Source organism: Falco cherrug, chromosome 4, assembly GCF_023634085.1.
Source record: "Falco cherrug isolate bFalChe1 chromosome 4, bFalChe1.pri, whole genome shotgun sequence".
Lineage (NCBI taxonomy): Eukaryota > Metazoa > Chordata > Aves > Falconiformes > Falconidae > Falco > Falco cherrug.
Genome location: NC_073700.1, coordinates 48482252 through 48499143, shown reverse-complemented (window position 1 = coordinate 48499143; position 16892 = coordinate 48482252). Strand labels below are relative to the sequence as shown.

The window sequence follows — 16892 nt, the reverse complement described above, 5'->3', positions numbered from 1 at the left end:
TGCCCGCAGGCGAGGGGCTGGCAGAGCTGAAGGGCGGGCGGCGGCGCTTCAGGGAAGCCTCATCGCTGTCCCTGGAGAAGCAAATACAACAAACGAAAAATGCTTGCAGTTTTACTTTTCCATCTTACTTTATTTCACTTTTTCTAGAAAATTCCTCCATAGTTCCACAAATTTAACAAAAAGTTTAAAATTCAGGACAAACAATCCTGTAACGTATTACAAACATGATTATTTTTTTTTTTTAATCTTGAAGTTAGTCTTGGGCCAGCTGAATTTCTTACAGCTGAGTGAAGAATTCATTTCCCAACACAACTTTTAAAATCCTCAAGTGACAAGGTATTTAATACCTCGGCTCTAGGCAGAAATACAATTAAAAATTATCTAGAAGTTGAAGTACTTACATTTTTCTTTTAGGAGTGCAAACTCATCTTGTCAGTTTTTGATGGCTATTTCGCGCCCCCGGGGAAAGCAACACCGATCAATTTCCTTGTTTTGGAAGTAATACTCGTGCAAGGTGCACAAGGGCTGGCGCCAGCAGCGCTCCAGCCAGTGAGTGCCAGGCGCTGGGGCCAGGAGAGAGAAGCTCCCAGTATCCCCACCATGCTCCAGTGCATTCGCCAACACGGCAGCTGAAATTTTGCAGAACCAGAGCAACTCGGGTCTCTGCTTGCAGAGAACGTGACGGGGCAAGCTCCGTAAGGGAAGTTTCAACCTCTCTCACCATCAAATACCTTCAAGATCTGACAAAAACTGCTTCTGGATTGTTGCATCAATTGCTTTGCTAGTTCTGATGCTACCACCGCACACTGCAATAGAACTGGTGGCAAAATCATTGCACTTCCATGTATTCAGCCTGACCGCAGCACAGCCAGTCTCGTTACCTACGTGTCCAATACTCCTCAGCTGGTCTGTTGGAATCCAGCCAGCCTTACTATCCCTTTTTTTTTCTTTTTTCATTTTTTTTTTCTTTTTAACAGTAAATGTCAGTAATCAAAGCCTCAAGGCTTAATACATACGCAGACCAAGACAGCAGGAAAACACTCCTGACCCCTCTTTTGCCCTTTAATACAAAGGCCAAGGACAAAGGAGAAGCTGTATCCTGATCTCACCTCCAACACGACTCAATTCAGCACGACTCTGAAAGCCTTCAGGCTGCTCAGCACTTGTTCACGCCTTCAGTAACAAGACGAAGGACACTGAAAAGTAACAGAGTTCTGTCCATTTTCCTTGGAAAAACCATTATGGCTAGAAGTCAATTTTGGATAATTTTTTTTTTTCCTTTTTTTAACAACGCAAGCTACTACACATCCTCGAAGACCTGAAGCAATGCTGACAGCAGCACTGCCACCTCCTTCCTAGAGTACAATAATCCATCCATGCTCTCAAGAGTGACACAAGAACAAACACTTTATCCACAAATACCTGTACACGGCATGTTCAGAACAGCATTCAGCCAGCCTATAGAGAATCTACACAGGGAACTCGTTCATATGTAACTAGAGGGGGACACAAGACGAGGCCCAAACATGACCGTTCTTTTTTGCAGAGTCATTCCTCCTGTGGTCCCCGACGCTACCACATACCCCAAAAAACAACAACTCTGTAGAACAACTAAGTACTTGCAAGAAACCTTTTAGTAACAAATCAGCATGTGCACACAATGGAAAAGAACTATTGCTGGGGGAACAATCCTATTTCAGGTTTTCAAGGAGACTATAAACAGTCTAAAAAAATCCATGTGTAAAATACTTCTTATAAAAACCAAACAAAATTCTTATCAATGCTCATTAGACTTCACGAATAAAGTCGGTTCCAGGACAGGTGATGCCACGGCCGCGGGCGGCCCCTTCCAGCGGAGTTCAGGAACACCCTCCCACGCGTGTTCTTGGACTGGCTGGGAGCAGCGCGACCGTTCGGAGCGTTACAGGAGAAGGGGGCAGAAGGGAGGTGGCACCTCCAATCCCTCGTGGGTGACTCTGGAAGCTACTGAGAGTCCCAGGAGAAATGAAGTGCTGCCAGGATGGGCGAGACCGATGCAATAGCTGTGGGAGCAGGTCGCCCGGGTGGAAAGAGGAGGCAAAGACCTCGGGAGATCTTGGGCTCAGGCTGGCTACCACCGCCGCTCCTACTGCTTCGGGGACCACATCACCAACACCCCTGCTTCACTGGGGGCAGCGGACATGAGGCACCACGTGCCAGGGGCCCCTGCACGCCCAGGGAGCAGAGGTTGGGGCTGTAGTGACCGCACAAGGCTTGCCTCCTCCACGCCACAGGCCCAACAGAGACCGTGAGTAGCTTGCACGTACCCACCACACCTAACGCAGAACACGGGCGAGTCTGTGACACTCGTGGGCTGCGTCTGCCGTCCTCCGTCCTCCACCGCTGTGCATCCCACTGCCAACCAGGACAGAACTGCAGCTCCTCCTCCTCTTCCCACTGTCCTCCACCTTCTCAGTGTACATTTTTGCACAGGATTTCTATCCAGGCTTGGCATTGTCCATCAAGAAAGAAAACAGCTGAGATCACTGTCGAGACAGGGTTTGCACCTGGCATGAGCTTGATTTTTTTTTTATATATATATATACACACACACACGACACATGAAAGATGGTACAAAGACAAAATTAATGGGAATCGGGTCAACATGACCCAACTCAAACAAGCTTATCATCATATTGCCACTTAAGTTGATTAGTTGCAACATTTCCATGATAAAGAAAGGGATAACCCAAAACAAGGGACCGCAATTTCGTAATGGAGAAGGGACAGCAAACCCTGGCGTGATGCAACCCCCCTGCTCCCACACCGGGCTTTCACAGGTACGGAGGGCCGCTCACGAGCAGGAGGCTCCTCGGGACTGCTGCTCCCCTCCTCGCTGCCTGCAGCCCACTGAACATTTGGCAAAAGCTTACACACTGATTGGGGAAACCGAGCAATTCTTAAAAAAAAAAAAAAAAAAGAGAGAGAGAAAAAAACCCACACAAAAACCAACCCCTGACTGAATTTAGGGAACGGGAGTGTAATGCAGTCTTGATGAAAGCTATGGGACTTCCGTCACACCCACCTAGACAACACGTGGAAGTCAATACTAGTTTTAACTAGGAACGTAGGAAAGATTCCGGATTAGTGTTTACTGTTTCCTGCCGCTTCTTGGCCAGGCAGCAGGGCGAGAAAGGGAGGAGGAAGCAAACCTGACTTCACTTGGTTTTTTACATCAGCGTTTTCCAGGTGCGTCCAAAGATAAAAATTCTCCCTTGTTTTGGTTTTCCCAAAGTACAGCCACTACTATAGGGGCCACTGTAGGAGATTCCTCTTTGAGAACATAGAACAAAACCAATCACGTATTTTGGCAAAGTTATTAAACACTGACAAATGAGAAGACGACAGGTGAGCCCCTTCCAGAGCACGAAATGCTTTGAAGATTGCTGTTCAGCTTCCACACACTAGAAATTGTCCACAAGAGGCATTTTAACAAACAAGTCAAATCTTATTAAGCGCCCTTCCCCTGCCATAGCCATTAAAAAACATAACAGAAAAACACACCCTTAAGATCATAAGACCCAACTAGGCCCTTCTTATACATACAGTACATACATATATATAATATATATATAAAATATACAGCTTACAGTTTCGTAGTCCTATTACAGTTAAAGCAGACTGAAAGGAGTGAGACTTTGTTTAGGAGCTCAGATCAACAAACAAGACATCTCAAAACCCCAGCAGGAGACAGCAGATTCTAGAGGCCTCTTCAAAGAGCACAAACTGTCTCTGCAGGAGGCTGAAGGTCCTGCGCGTGGAACGATGCCCTGTAGGAATCGGGAGCCAAATTACAGCAGTGCTCTGTACCGAACCGTGGCAGAACTAACTGGCAAGTGATCAAAACTGGGATCTGTCCCCTTTCCTCTGCAGCAGACCAGCAGGACCCCGGGAGGCCTCCTCTGTCATCAGTCTCTCGGCTAGCTTTGTAAAAGCCAATCTTACTTACACAGCACGAACGCTTCTTCACAGAGCTGGAGGGAACGGGACTCACTAGAGCTCTCCGCAGGCAGGCTGGTCCCTAGATTTGATGAAGAAAACATCATCCACACTTCTTCAGATCTCAGAGACGCCTGAAAATGTGCTCTTAAAACACAGTTGCTTGAAGTAAAACCAAAAAGTTCACACTGTGCGGCTAAGTGCAGCACATCTTTTGCTCTACTCAGGACCTGTGCCCAAGCATACTTATGAAGCTAGGGAGGACAGACTCAGCAATATGGGTGCTTGTTTGAAGCCTACAAGAAAGTGCAGCTGGCTGTGCATTCATCGAGCATGGCTGTTCTCTAAGGCAGTGCTTCGGGTGAATCGAGAGAATAAGAAGGCCTAGTTCCATGGGTTCGTTTCCTGGTACCAATAAACGGGATTTCTGGTTTCAAAAGCAGCCTACTTCTAAGGCCAAGCGTCATGTCGCTACTGCTTCCAAGTAGCTCTGCAGCTTACGGACGGTTGTCTCATCCAAGGAGAAGAGGTCAAAGTCAAAGGTTGTGTTGGTAACATTAAAATGCCCGGTTTCCTCAATGAGATTTACAATCTGTACAGAAAGGAGACAAGCAACGATGTATACAGAGACCCCATAAAGATTAACTACAGCAGAAAGGCCAGCAGATACCAAGCAACCCATCCAGTCTTTCTCATCCCTTTAGAATAGCCTGAGAGATGAGAACGTCTCGCAACAGGAAGGGAATACTCTCCCCAAAAAATAAACCAGCTCCTCCTGCACGCCTGACTAGCTCGGTGCTGAATGTGACACGGGCACACTTCTTTCCTTCTGAATTAGCCAAGGGAGCCCAGCTTTGGGCCCGCTGGCAAAGGAAAGATGCACAAACCACACTTCTCTATCTTTTCCAACAAAAACATTGCATGCAGATCTGGTTTTGTGGGGTTTTTTTTTTTCTACGTATCTTTGCTTTCAAAGCGAACCAGACGCTCTCGTGAAGGAGAGGCAAGTGAAAGGTTAAGCATCACAGGGGTCCGGCTGAGACTCTTGGACACAAAGATTACCAGAGTACAACAGCTTGCCAGAAAGCTGACAAATGATCTCTACCTGCTGTAGCACATTGCGCTCTCGTAGTGCCATTAGTCGCCTGTGAAGCTCCACTAATTCATCAGTGTAGGCCTGTAAAGGAGGCATGAACAGAAACAGTGACATACGTGGCGTGTTTGTACGACTGCCAAAGCGACTTTCCTAGCGAGGATCAGAGGAACTTGAGGCCCTTGCAGACATGTTCCTATTCCCAGTTTTTCCCTAAATTTTTTTACTGCCTCCTCCATCCTTATATCAAGTACTGGGAGATTAAAGCCTTCACATAAATACGGATGGTCTGAAGACCATCAGCAAGACTATTTAACACCACCATTAAGCAAACACCTGTAACCAGCTTTTACAAGTGGTCAGAACCTTTTGAGTTTAGAGGACCTCGTTCACCAAGGTGTACTTCAGTGCGAGTTCTTCATCAGCAGGTTGTACTAATAAACTACTCACTACCTGAAAATACCTGCATCGGTGACCAACACCCCAGCAATCTGCTGAACAATGACTTGTGTGCAGGGAAGGAAAAGCTCTTTGAGTGCACCATATACCCAAGGTAGTTTCACAGACACCACAATGGAAAATGCAGGATTGTTTACAAGCTCAACATGTTAATTGCTCTTATATAAGATTGGTTTGTTTTTTCTTTATGTTTTGTATTACTTAGGCAGCCAACAAGGCAAGTTTCTGTTGGCACGCTATTGTTCACGGCATAGAATCTTAATCCATAAAGCTGCCCCAGAGTTGCTCAGGCCCTATCAGCAAACCTGAACTCATCTAAGTAATTGTGTCAAGGCAAAACAAAAACCAAAGGGCCCCCCACCCCCTGGGTACAGTCACGCAGAGAAAAGCATTTTTCCCCCCAAACACCCCAGCAGTACTGAGTGCTACGCTTGCTGGGACAGCTAGTGTCTTTTATAAAACCTCTGAAAAAGGCTGGAAAAGCTGATGGCATTTCAGGCACTCTCTTCAATGGCTCTCAACGGTGTCCTCTCCTATCTGCGTTAAGTAGTCTAATAAAATATACCATTATCTACAAACCTTGCCCCAGATAAGCCATCTCAGCTATGATGAACAGTGGAAGATGCTGTAGCTAACAGGAAACTCACGCGAGTATCTCCATGATCACACTTACACCTAACGTTAAGTGATTAACCTGTGTGATATTCTCCTGCTAACAAAGAAAAGTGAGAGCTACAGACTGATTCTTTGATTACTGTAAGGACCTCAATGATTAGACCAAGGAAAAATACTCAGCTCCCACTTGATTGATTTCTTTAAGGAAAAAACCAGTAGGAGAACTTTCTGGACAATTTGGGGTTTGGCAATTTGCTTGCAAGTTAGCCACGCTTTCTCTAGAAGCATGTACACTGCTCCGCTTTCCTTGGAGGCAAGAAGGAAGGGAATTTCATTGAACAAACAAAGGTTTTAACTAAACCAGCAAAGCAGAGCATCAAACAGTCCTTCATTTGTAAGATCAAAGACAGATGAAAACTGCCTTTTAATGAAGAGGCACTCGCCACTGCAGCAGTGGCTAGATCACTGGTTCAGACAAAGGGCAAACAAATAAAACAATTTTAACGTTTTGCATATTGAAATGACTTGGGGGTCTATCTATTTAATATACACAATTTCTGCAGTGTCACTCTCCAAAGTCTGTCCTTTCCACATCTGTTTTTCATTACACTCAGGCTTTTAACCTGCCGAGACAGAACAATGTGAACAGGCTAGGCTGATTTATACTGTTTTCTACACAGAAATGTTAGGGAGCACCCAACAGTTCTATGACATGCAAACCCTCAAATGTACCTTGTCGTATGTTCCCTTCTTCAGGATCTTCTCTGGCTTGTTACAGGACTCTGGGCTTTTTCTTCCAGATGCCTGAGGGTAAAAGAAATCAACATTAGAGACTAGTATTACTTAGGACAACACGGTTGTTTAATGGGTTGGATGCACAGCACTGAACAGAAATTACCTGCCTGATGAAGACAGTGAAATAGGGAAAATTTGGTGCAAGTGAGAACTAACACCACGGACTGAACACAACAGGAACCAAGAGTGATGGAAAGCAGCACTGTGCGGGCAGGTAGGATGCAATACCTTGTTATTTGCTGGGGGCAGTTTCTGGCCAGGAGGTGGCTCTCGACTCGGCAGGCAGGAATCTGCACTGTTATCACTGTCGCTGTCACTAAGGCTCAGTCTGAAAAACAAGCAGCAGAGAATTAGCATCACCAGGCAATAGGAAACTTACCTGGCTGTCAACTAAACCACGCAGAGTTAAGTGACGTTCTCTTCTTTATTACAGACTACTGAACTGTCTGGGAGAAACGGTCAATCTGCAACTTCCAAGAATCCCTTTTTTTCCCAGGCTGTATTGCCTCTGCCATCTTCCATTCTCTGGGCAGGCAGAGCAGTGAGTTTTAGTTTGCACATTACAGCTGGCAGTTCAACTCTTTCATACACAAGTCCCCTTAGAACAACTGAGTGAGGACCACCAAATTTTCACAAATGGCAACTGTTCATTTTGGTGATTCATTCCAAGGTCACCGAGTACCCGCATGAGAGGCTTACTAACACTTCCACTGAGAACACAGGCAACAGAGAGAGAGAGAAAAAAAAAAGGGGGGGCATTTAGTGTTTCTGCTGCGATCTTTGAGATTTCTTATTTATACTCATTCTTCTCGTGGCCTTACAGATGTATTATAGCAGGTGTCCTACTTTTGATGGGCTTGGAAAACCGTTTTATTAACTTTCTCCTAAAGGTCTAAAAAATATCCTTCGAAGTCTCTCTAATCCTGTTTAGCTGATAATGACAGAGCGCAACAGATTTTTTTTGTTGTGTTTGGTGAACACAAGCATAATTTCAAATTTGCAGCTGTTATCTGGGCCAGGCATTGCATTTCAAATATTCAGCCTGAGACTCCAGGTCTTGGCTACAACAGCGTTTCCTGAGGGGAGAAGGATGAAATTCAACTATTTCCAGTGACTAAAGCAGGAAACAGCTGGTAAGCAAATCTCATAGGAGTCAAGTAACGAACTGTCAGCACGCACTATCAGCAAAGACTAAGACTTCTCAGTTTTGTACCAGTCACATGCAGGAAGAAGCACCACACATGCTGACAGCCTCCATAACACTTCTCTAATCTCTGCAGATCAAAGGTGTCACACGCCATTCAGCTCAGCAGAGATCTGAAGATGACAATTAGGTGACTATTTTAAGGGGCTCAGTCACTAACACCTGCAAGCTCAACACATACCACTTCCCAGTGGCTTCCTCTCTTTGAGCTCCAGTGATCTCTCCTCATCCAATTCTGTTCTCATCCTGCTGTTTTCATCAACTGTGTCCTCGCCCCGTGTGAAGTACTCCACACATCTGCCCTTTCTCTCCTCCTCTCACACTTCCCTCTCATGCATAGCCCCATCACTTTGATTTCTCCCTCCAAATGGAGGGCACTCAAAAATACCAAACATGGAAGGCAAAAAGACAACAAACATTTTTCCTCCTGATTTTTTACCACCTGGAATCCCGGCTGACTGGGTTTGCTTTGACTGCTGCCTCTTCTCCAGAGGAGCTGTCATCATCATCTGACTCCTCTGACTGCAGATCTTCCACCATCGAGCGCAGCGGGCCTGGGATCAGAGGGAGAAAGCAATTCAACACCAGGACACATGCGGCAGAACTCCATCCGAGCTATCTGATCTAAACTGGACTAGTTATTATTAAGATACATGACAATTTTCCAATAAGATGTCACTGCTATTTTCTTCTTGCACAAAGATCTTGCTAAAAGACAATTTTATTCCAGTCTCAAAGCTAAAGCAGAGTTGATAAAACTTTACAACTGCTATAAAGCCACCCTAGCCTTCCCCCAAACCCTCCCGCTCTCCTCTGAAACGAAAACAAAGGGACACATTTTTCCTGCATTTGGGGACTATTTTATATGCCACTCAAGGGACAGTACTTGTAGCAACAGAGCATTTGCTAAGGTTAGAACGTTTACTATTGCCACAGTATATCTCTTTGGATTATCAGTGGAGGAATGTGAAAAGCTATGGTATGCACTGGCAAAGTGATGAATGTCACACAATTTTTAATAAAACATATGAGATTGGAGGAGAAATATTCTGGTGACGCTATAGATCAAGCAGCAGCAAACACATTTATAAACAGAGGCAGAAGCCAAAGTCAACAGGGAAAGAACCAAATCCAGAGAGACATCCTACGCATAAATTGACTGCCAAAAGAAGAAAAATAGTTGTTCCTGATTACGCTATGACATTATTGCCTTTTCTTGCTGAAGTGTCACAGCTTCAACACATGGTTGCATACAAGAAACATATTAGCCTTATATATGGTGCTGGGGAAACAGATTTAATTCTCATGAGCCTTTTAAGGTTACGCAAGGAAGATTCTAACAAATTTTATTTCTTGCAACACACCTTGACTGTGGTTCTGAGATGGCTCGAAATCAGAGTCAGAGCTGGAGTCGGAGCTGGAGCTGGAGTTGGAAGGGCTGGACTGGACAGACTTAACCCCCCATAAAAGGGAAAAAAAAAGAAAAAGAATCTTAACCTTTCTAATACAGAAAACCAGTGCAGAGCACAAAGCACAGTGAGACAGAAGCATTTGAGCACTCTACAACATCATACATCACTGAATGCAGTTCTTGGAATTACAGACAATATACAAAATGCAAGGTGAATAGAAACAACATTTATGAAAACTTTGGCACGCTGTAACTCAGCACTCCTGGGCAGCAGCATCAACAGCTTCCACCAACACCCTTCATGCCACTAGTTTCAAATAGCCTCAAGTGATGAAATATAGCATCTGAAAAATGTCTAAGAAAAAAATCCCTTACTTTCCAATGTGAAAGATGACTGGCGTATCACCTAGACACTTTTTAAGACTGCTTTGAAAATTGTATTTATTGCAACCCACCAACATTCCTGCTGAACACCCCATACTGATCATTAAAGACGGAAAGGATGCCTACCCTCACTAGCTCACTCAACTCCAAAATTAGTTCCAATTTATTAGTATACCCTCAAAACAGTTGTTTCTACACCAGTTTGAGTGATCCTCTGTACTGTTTCCACTTTATTGTGAAAGCATAACGGAAACCAGATAAACTCTAGCGAAACCAGCTCTGCTGACTGTCAGTATTCAGCAGAAATGCCAGAAGCATACTATGCAGTAAAGAGTGACTAAAAAGATATGATGAGCTACTGCTAGTAACAGCATCCAGCAGCAATATTTTACTGCTACATATGTTTTTAACATAAAACCAAATATTGTACAACAATCATAGGCTGTAGCTTAAAGGACCACGAGGTGGCAGTGAAGGCTAAAGCAACTATTTCATCCCCAATAGCAGCAGCAACTATTACAACCATCCTAAAGATATTTTTTTTTGTAATTAGCAGGACCTAGTTTGTACTGTAATATTATTTTGCCTTTCTGAAAGTAATTCCCTAGAAATGCAGCATTTCAACTTCATTGCACCATTTCTGAGACTCCACCTATTACTTCCACTACCAAATCCTGGTGCTAGAAAAAACATACCTTCCCACTGAACAATAACTTTTATTACAAAACGTCATTATTATAAAAACATCATACACAGGTAGAAAGAGGCACAGCAGCAGCTTTGGGCATTAATAAGTGAAAGCGGTGAAAGTGGTGGCAGGACTTTCATCCCACTACCACCCTCCCCTATAATTTATCACTGAGTATTGTTAAGAATCTCATTTATTCAACTATTTTCTCTGCCTTTTTACAATGTCAAAAAGGGAGATTACAACCCTTGTCAATTATTCAGCAGCAAAGAAGAATAATTTAACAATCCCGATATCTGCTATATTGGCACACCGCAGCAGCCCTATTTGTTTAGAAAAATTACAACATGAAAGTAAAGAGCAGTATTTTCAAGATAAGGGAGCACTGTTCTTGTGCCTCACCCACGGATTCAACCCTAACATCCTTCATTCTGAAAATCCAACAGGTGTTCCCTTAAAATGACCGAATGGACTGAAGTCAGGAGCTGTACAGACCCCATCTCTCCTTCTGCCATTAACCCTATCAGCTATTCCAGCCGCTGAGGAGGCCTCCAGCTGGACATGCTCTGCATGCTCAGGCTGCAGTTGCTGTCACCATGATATGACAAAAGCACATGCCGACAATGGAAAAAAGCAATCCTGTCCTCACATCTCAGCCTCTCCCTTTTGTCAGCACTAGCATTTAGGCAGCCAAGCATGAGGCCAGTTCAGGGAACTGGACTTGACGGGGGAAGGAAAAAGAAAAAATAAAAGAAAAAAAATAAAAGAAAAAAAAGAAAGGACAACTAACTTTCAGCAGAGACTGAAATGGAAGGAGAAACTCCTCCAGCCTCCTGCAAGTCACATGAGCTCTCATGCCAGCAGCACAAATGAGAGCAAGACTGTTCCTTTCAACAGCAGCCTGCAAAGATGTCAACTCAAAGCAATCGTGGAGTTGCAGCCTCAGAGCATGTTGCACAATATGTTGGCTGCAGCAGCAAAGCTGATTTAAGAGTTTCCGGGCCCTAGTCCACCTCCAGCTGCTCATTCGCTTTAGTGATGTGGCTTACCACACAGATCCACAAACAGCTGTACCAGTACAAACGATGGAGTAGCAAACTGCAGCGTTGGGACCAAAAAGAACCCCCCAGGGCGGAAAAGGAACTCAAAGAGCCTGCTCTGCCGATGCCAATGCATTATGCAGTTATACCCTTAAGCTTCAAGTTCCACGGAAACCTAAGCTGATCTGACTGGCAGCTGCCATGGTTCCCCCTCCACCACACTCTTGAGTATTCCTACCCTCCTTCTGGGCTAGCACTCAAATACCTCTGTCAAGCATCCAACAGACACAAGAGCTGGTGCAAGAGAGGACACAGAAGCATACAAAGCTTGGTGGGGGCAGGACAGGACTGCAGCAGACGCTGTGGACCCACAACCACAGTTTGTGGTTTCACGGAACAGTCTAAACAGCACTATCAGCTTACAGATGCATGGTGAGTCCCAAGGGGATGGATGACACCTAAGAAATAATGAAGTACAAGACACTCAGGACTTAACAGAGATCAACAGAGTACAGAAGCTCGCAGTGAGGGCCATGTATCTGGTACAGAAATGACGGGCTTGCTACGCTCTGATGTGCTTCAGGTATAAGGCCAAAGTGGAGAGGAGCTGCCTCTTTTTAATGTACAAGCTATACATTTAATCAATCTGGAAAAAAAATATCTTTTCAGAGTAACTTGAATTATCACTTCCCCAATAAACTCTTCTGCTGGGAATCCTTTGCAAAAAAATCCTTTCTGAAATAAACACATCACTACTTACTTTATCATGGTGCTGATTAAATCATAATATGAATTGTCCCTAGAAGACTTATTCTAGTCAAACAAATCTTTCTAAAAGTGGTCAGTAGGAAGCTGTTCAGAAATTCCTGTGACATTATCTGGCTTCTTTATAGCAAATACAAAATATACAGGCGAAAAGTAGAGAGAGTATGGACTTAAGTTGTCTTTCCCCTCCCACGTTTCTTTTTGCCTTCTTTAGGAAAATGATTTTTAGAAGACAGAGGATGAGTAATGTTCATAGTTGTAAAAAGAGAAAAATATTTAGACAGCTTTTAAAAATAGTAGTACAATAACAATTTCTTTTATGTTTTACAACACAACTTATTTAGGTTTAGTGGCATGTGGTTGTATTTTGAGCTGTAGCCAATAGCACATTTCTCACAAGCCACGTCAGGAATAGGGGGTTTTATTTACATTTTAATACCTTTTTTTTTTCCAGAAACAAAACTGAAATTATTTTCTCCTTTTCGGAATTAAGCTCACGTTCAAAAACATTATGTTATCATAGGCAGACAGAAAGTGTATCTATGCCTACTATACCCTAGCTCTATAAATGTCACTGCAAGGGATGAATGAGAGACCATAACCTTAAACTCTGGCTTTTAGAAAACTGCCTGCAGATAAACCTTAATAGAACTGCGTATCTAAACGGGAGGTAAACCAGGTAGCAGTAACGATTAATACTGATAGGATTTTCAAAGAAGAGTTATTTGAGATACAACCCAGCCTAAGCATTTGCCAATCTGGTTCCCTATCTTGACTGAGGGAAGATTTTTGAACACCTTTTTCATGCAGGGATTTAAAAAGCATGCTTAAAATTTCTGGTAAAGGACAAATCCCTACTCACCTCTGACTTGAAAGAAGTTTCATCCTCTGAATTCGACTCCTCCATTTCCACAGGCTTTTTGATCTCCTTGGCCTCACTTTCTGATTTTACCTTTTCCACTTTGGCATTCTTCATCTCCTTGGTTTGTTTCTTCTCTGGATATGAGGAAGACGAGGTTCTGGGAGATGTCCCAAGGATATTCTTTACCCCTTTGGAGCTACTCTTTTTTTGTTTTTTGGCACTAGGCTTTGGTGACTCCACATTGGAGGGCCTCTTGCTGGAAGACTTTAACTCCGGCTGCGGCCCACCCTTTGGAGAAGTGTTCTCCAGTTTGGTCTCCTTCACGGCCAGTTTTGGTTCCTTGAAAGCAGCTTTTGGAGGTGCCTTCTCCTCCTTAGGCAGTTTGTTCTCAGTTGGTTTTCTGGAGGAGTCCTTCAAAGGCTTGTTCTGTTCTCTTTCAAGGTCTTTGGAGGAGTTTTTGCTCTCAGAGTCTTTTCTTGGCCTTTCTCTGTGCTCCTTGGTTACTTTGTGTGGCTTGGATGCCTTGCTGCTTTCCTTGTTTGCATCCTAAAATTCAGCAGCAGAAACACGCAAGGTAGGTACAAAACTGAAGCTCCATGAAGAATTATAAAACACATTCTCATAAATCACTGAAGCATTTGTCTCATGTAGACATCCACCCACAGATGCATAACGTACTTATCTACCTCTGAGGTAAACATCTAGAATTCCCTAAAGCTGATGGACAGAAATTGACAGTAGGCACTTAAACATCTACATTATGACAGGACAAAACATGTTTCACAAACGCCTCTTCCTTTCCATGGTCTATAAACAGAAGTCTATAAACATCTATAATATCTTTTAGGTTGGAAAAGACCTTAAAGATCATCAAGTCCAACCGTTAACCCAGGACTGCCAAGTCCATCACTACAGATGTTTAGTTCAGATTTAATCTGCAGGATTAATATCTGAAGCCAGATAAGGGGAAACTCAGTCTAGCAGTGTTAACACAAAGTTATACCTCACGCCACATTTGAGGGGGGGGGGGGGGGGGGGGGGGGGGAAGAAAGAAAGAGGTTTCTTTAAGGTTATATCACATCCATGTCAAATGCAAGCTATGTTTGCAGCCTAGGCCCCAACTCACCACATCAACCCCACTGCAGCCTGGCAAAAATACCAGAAGTCCCCACAACCACAAGAGAGCCAAAGTCTCTGATATCAGCAGGCATTTTATCACCTTTATTAAGAGCTTTAAGACACCAATCATTAGGACCCTGCCCACCCCAGCAGTCAGGGGTGCACGAAGGCAAAGGAGTACTTCCTTTGCAATTTCTAAGTGAATTTAAAACACTTACAGAAGTGGGTCTTGTAGGGAGACACTGACACACGAACTGGACACCCTGAGATGCAAACACACGTGCACATGAAGGAAGAGAAGCAGGACACCACTGTCTCTTTAGCTACTGGCAATTTTCACCAGAGCTTGTGTCAGAGCCCTTTGTTTCTCTTCTGTGTTTTCTAATGCTTAATTCCTGACCAAAATTAAATCAGCCACTAACGGGAAAGCAGTCTTTATTCCATTTCATAACATCAACATCAGAAAGCATGACTGAAGTGCCCAAAGTGTTTAGAGCCCTGAAGAAAATGAATATCAAAATTGAATTATACTATAAAATTAAATGCTCTTAATATTTGTGACTGTTCAGGCTGATAAAGTGTATGTAATCTGCTTCAAAACACATTGCTTGTGGATTGTTTCTCCTATGTAGAATTATACAAAAATAGCTTCCTCACATAAGTGAAAGAAGAAAACCTAAGGTGCTCCTGAAGTCTCAGGAACTAGATACTGCTGGATGCAAACGTCAAATCTTGAAATCACTTGTTTGATGAAGTGCAGCATGTTTTATGTTCTTTACACCACTACCCCAAGCAGTCCTAACAACAGAGGAAGCACTGACTCCATCTCTAAGCAGCAAGGCTGAGTAGGCAAGGACTCAGGAGTACAGCTTTACATGACTGGCACGGAAAGATGCACATAATTCATCCTCAGCATCAAGTATACAAGTCAGAGTAATCGGAAAGGACTTCATTCAACTTTATCTGCTATAGCATAGCAAATCAGGAGAAAGATACGGTTCACCAAAAATTCTGTCTTGGACATTTAATTTTCTTTTCAATATTTCCCTGGAGAGAAGTCTAGCAAATCATAAAAAGGCCTCCTAAATTATGGTAAGTTCCAGACCATTAGCTAGTGAACTACAGAGTACAAGCAAGAAGGTTTCAGAATCAGAAGTAGCTGGAAAGAGCTGCTAAACAAGTTCTTAATAGCAAGTCCTGAAAGGCTTCTTCACCTCAGGATGACACAAAAACATGAGTCACTGACCTTTGACCCATGGGATGGTTTGGTCTTTTTGGGATCAGAGAAGGCAGAAAGCGGTATTGTGGGTAACATCGGATAATCAGGACTTGGCCTTGAAACAGTTTCTGCTCCTTCTGGCATTACCATTACCTAGTAATAAAGAAGAGAAAAATTATGTATGAGTAAAGTTGCATGGACTATTAACACATGATTATGTTAAGTCACTCGCTCAATTAAGCCACTATTATTCATCTTTTGAATGTTTTTTCCCCTGCTTAAAGGCCATAAAAAAATATTGTCTAGGTAATGCTCAGTTTCAAGGCAACTCCTCAAACACAGAACATTAAAACCACACAAAAAAAAAAGGCAACATGCAGTATCAAGTATCTTTCCCAAAGGGAACGCCAATATTCTGAGCACAAGCAGGCAATAAAGCACTGGACAAGAACTGTGTGTTCTGCTGCTAATGCTCTTATCCTGCAAAAGGGTAGCAATATAGATCTGGAAGGAATGAACAAGACTTCATCAACTTAGTAGAAGCTGAATTCCCTCATTCAGGGAAAAAAAAAAAAAAAAAAAGAGAGAACAAAAAGAACAAACTAGGCCCTGAGTCTCTCCCCTGACAAGATCTTAACACCAAGCACTGAGCTCCATGAAACACATTCCCTCTTACTTCCCCTGTGTTCTGTCAGAATAATCCTGACAAAAATTTTCACTGGACAGATGGCATCAAAAGTGATTCACAGATGAAACACCTTCATACGTAAGGAATGCAATAATGTAGTGTGAAACTCCTAGAAAGCAAGTGATGTTCCAGCCATCCTATGGCTGAAATAAGCACCTTCCTCTGTGCCCAATACAGAAAAACACCAGCACACTAAGGAAGTTCCAGACAGATCAGCTTGGAATACTTGCCACTCCTGAGATCTACTATCAACAAACTTCCCCACAACATTTTTACTTTTTCAGGCTAGAAAGATGTTTTTTCAGAAGTAAATTTAGTCAGCAATTAAGATCAACTTAAATAAAATCCTTGAAGAGAACACTACCATATTTGGGGGTGTCACAGAATACAGTCAAGACATCCTCTGTGTAGTTAAAAATTTCATGTACTTTGTGGCTTGTACCCATTTACCTTGTAGTTATTTGAAGATCATTTCTTTAGTCTATCACTGCATATTACTTTCCCAGAAGTAAGAGTCCATCCGCTGTGGCAACCCGTATCTTCAAGAGTACTTTTTTTTTCCTCCCACACCC

General features: G+C 43.3%; 1 protein-coding gene across 2 annotated transcripts in view; it reads right to left on the bottom strand.

The window, feature by feature from the left end:
- Positions 1-103: 103 nt before the first annotated feature.
- MLLT1 (MLLT1 super elongation complex subunit) overlaps positions 104-16892 on the bottom strand; it is a 32373-nt gene continuing 15584 nt past the window's right edge. The window contains exons 5-12 of one of the 2 annotated variants that reach the window (XM_055706913.1): positions 15660-15785; positions 13295-13840; positions 9509-9596; positions 8587-8698; positions 7169-7268; positions 6878-6949; positions 5084-5155; positions 104-4570 (exon numbers count right to left, since the gene is read on the bottom strand). In XM_055706913.1, coding sequence (XP_055562888.1) covers positions 4442-4570; positions 5084-5155; positions 6878-6949; positions 7169-7268; positions 8587-8698; positions 9509-9596; positions 13295-13840; positions 15660-15785 — 1245 coding nt within the window. In that variant the 3' untranslated portion in view covers positions 104-4441. The remainder of the gene's footprint in view (positions 4571-5083; positions 5156-6877; positions 6950-7168; positions 7269-8586; positions 8699-9508; positions 9597-13294; positions 13841-15659; positions 15786-16892) is intronic. The other variant, XM_055706914.1, reaches the window with a different exon arrangement.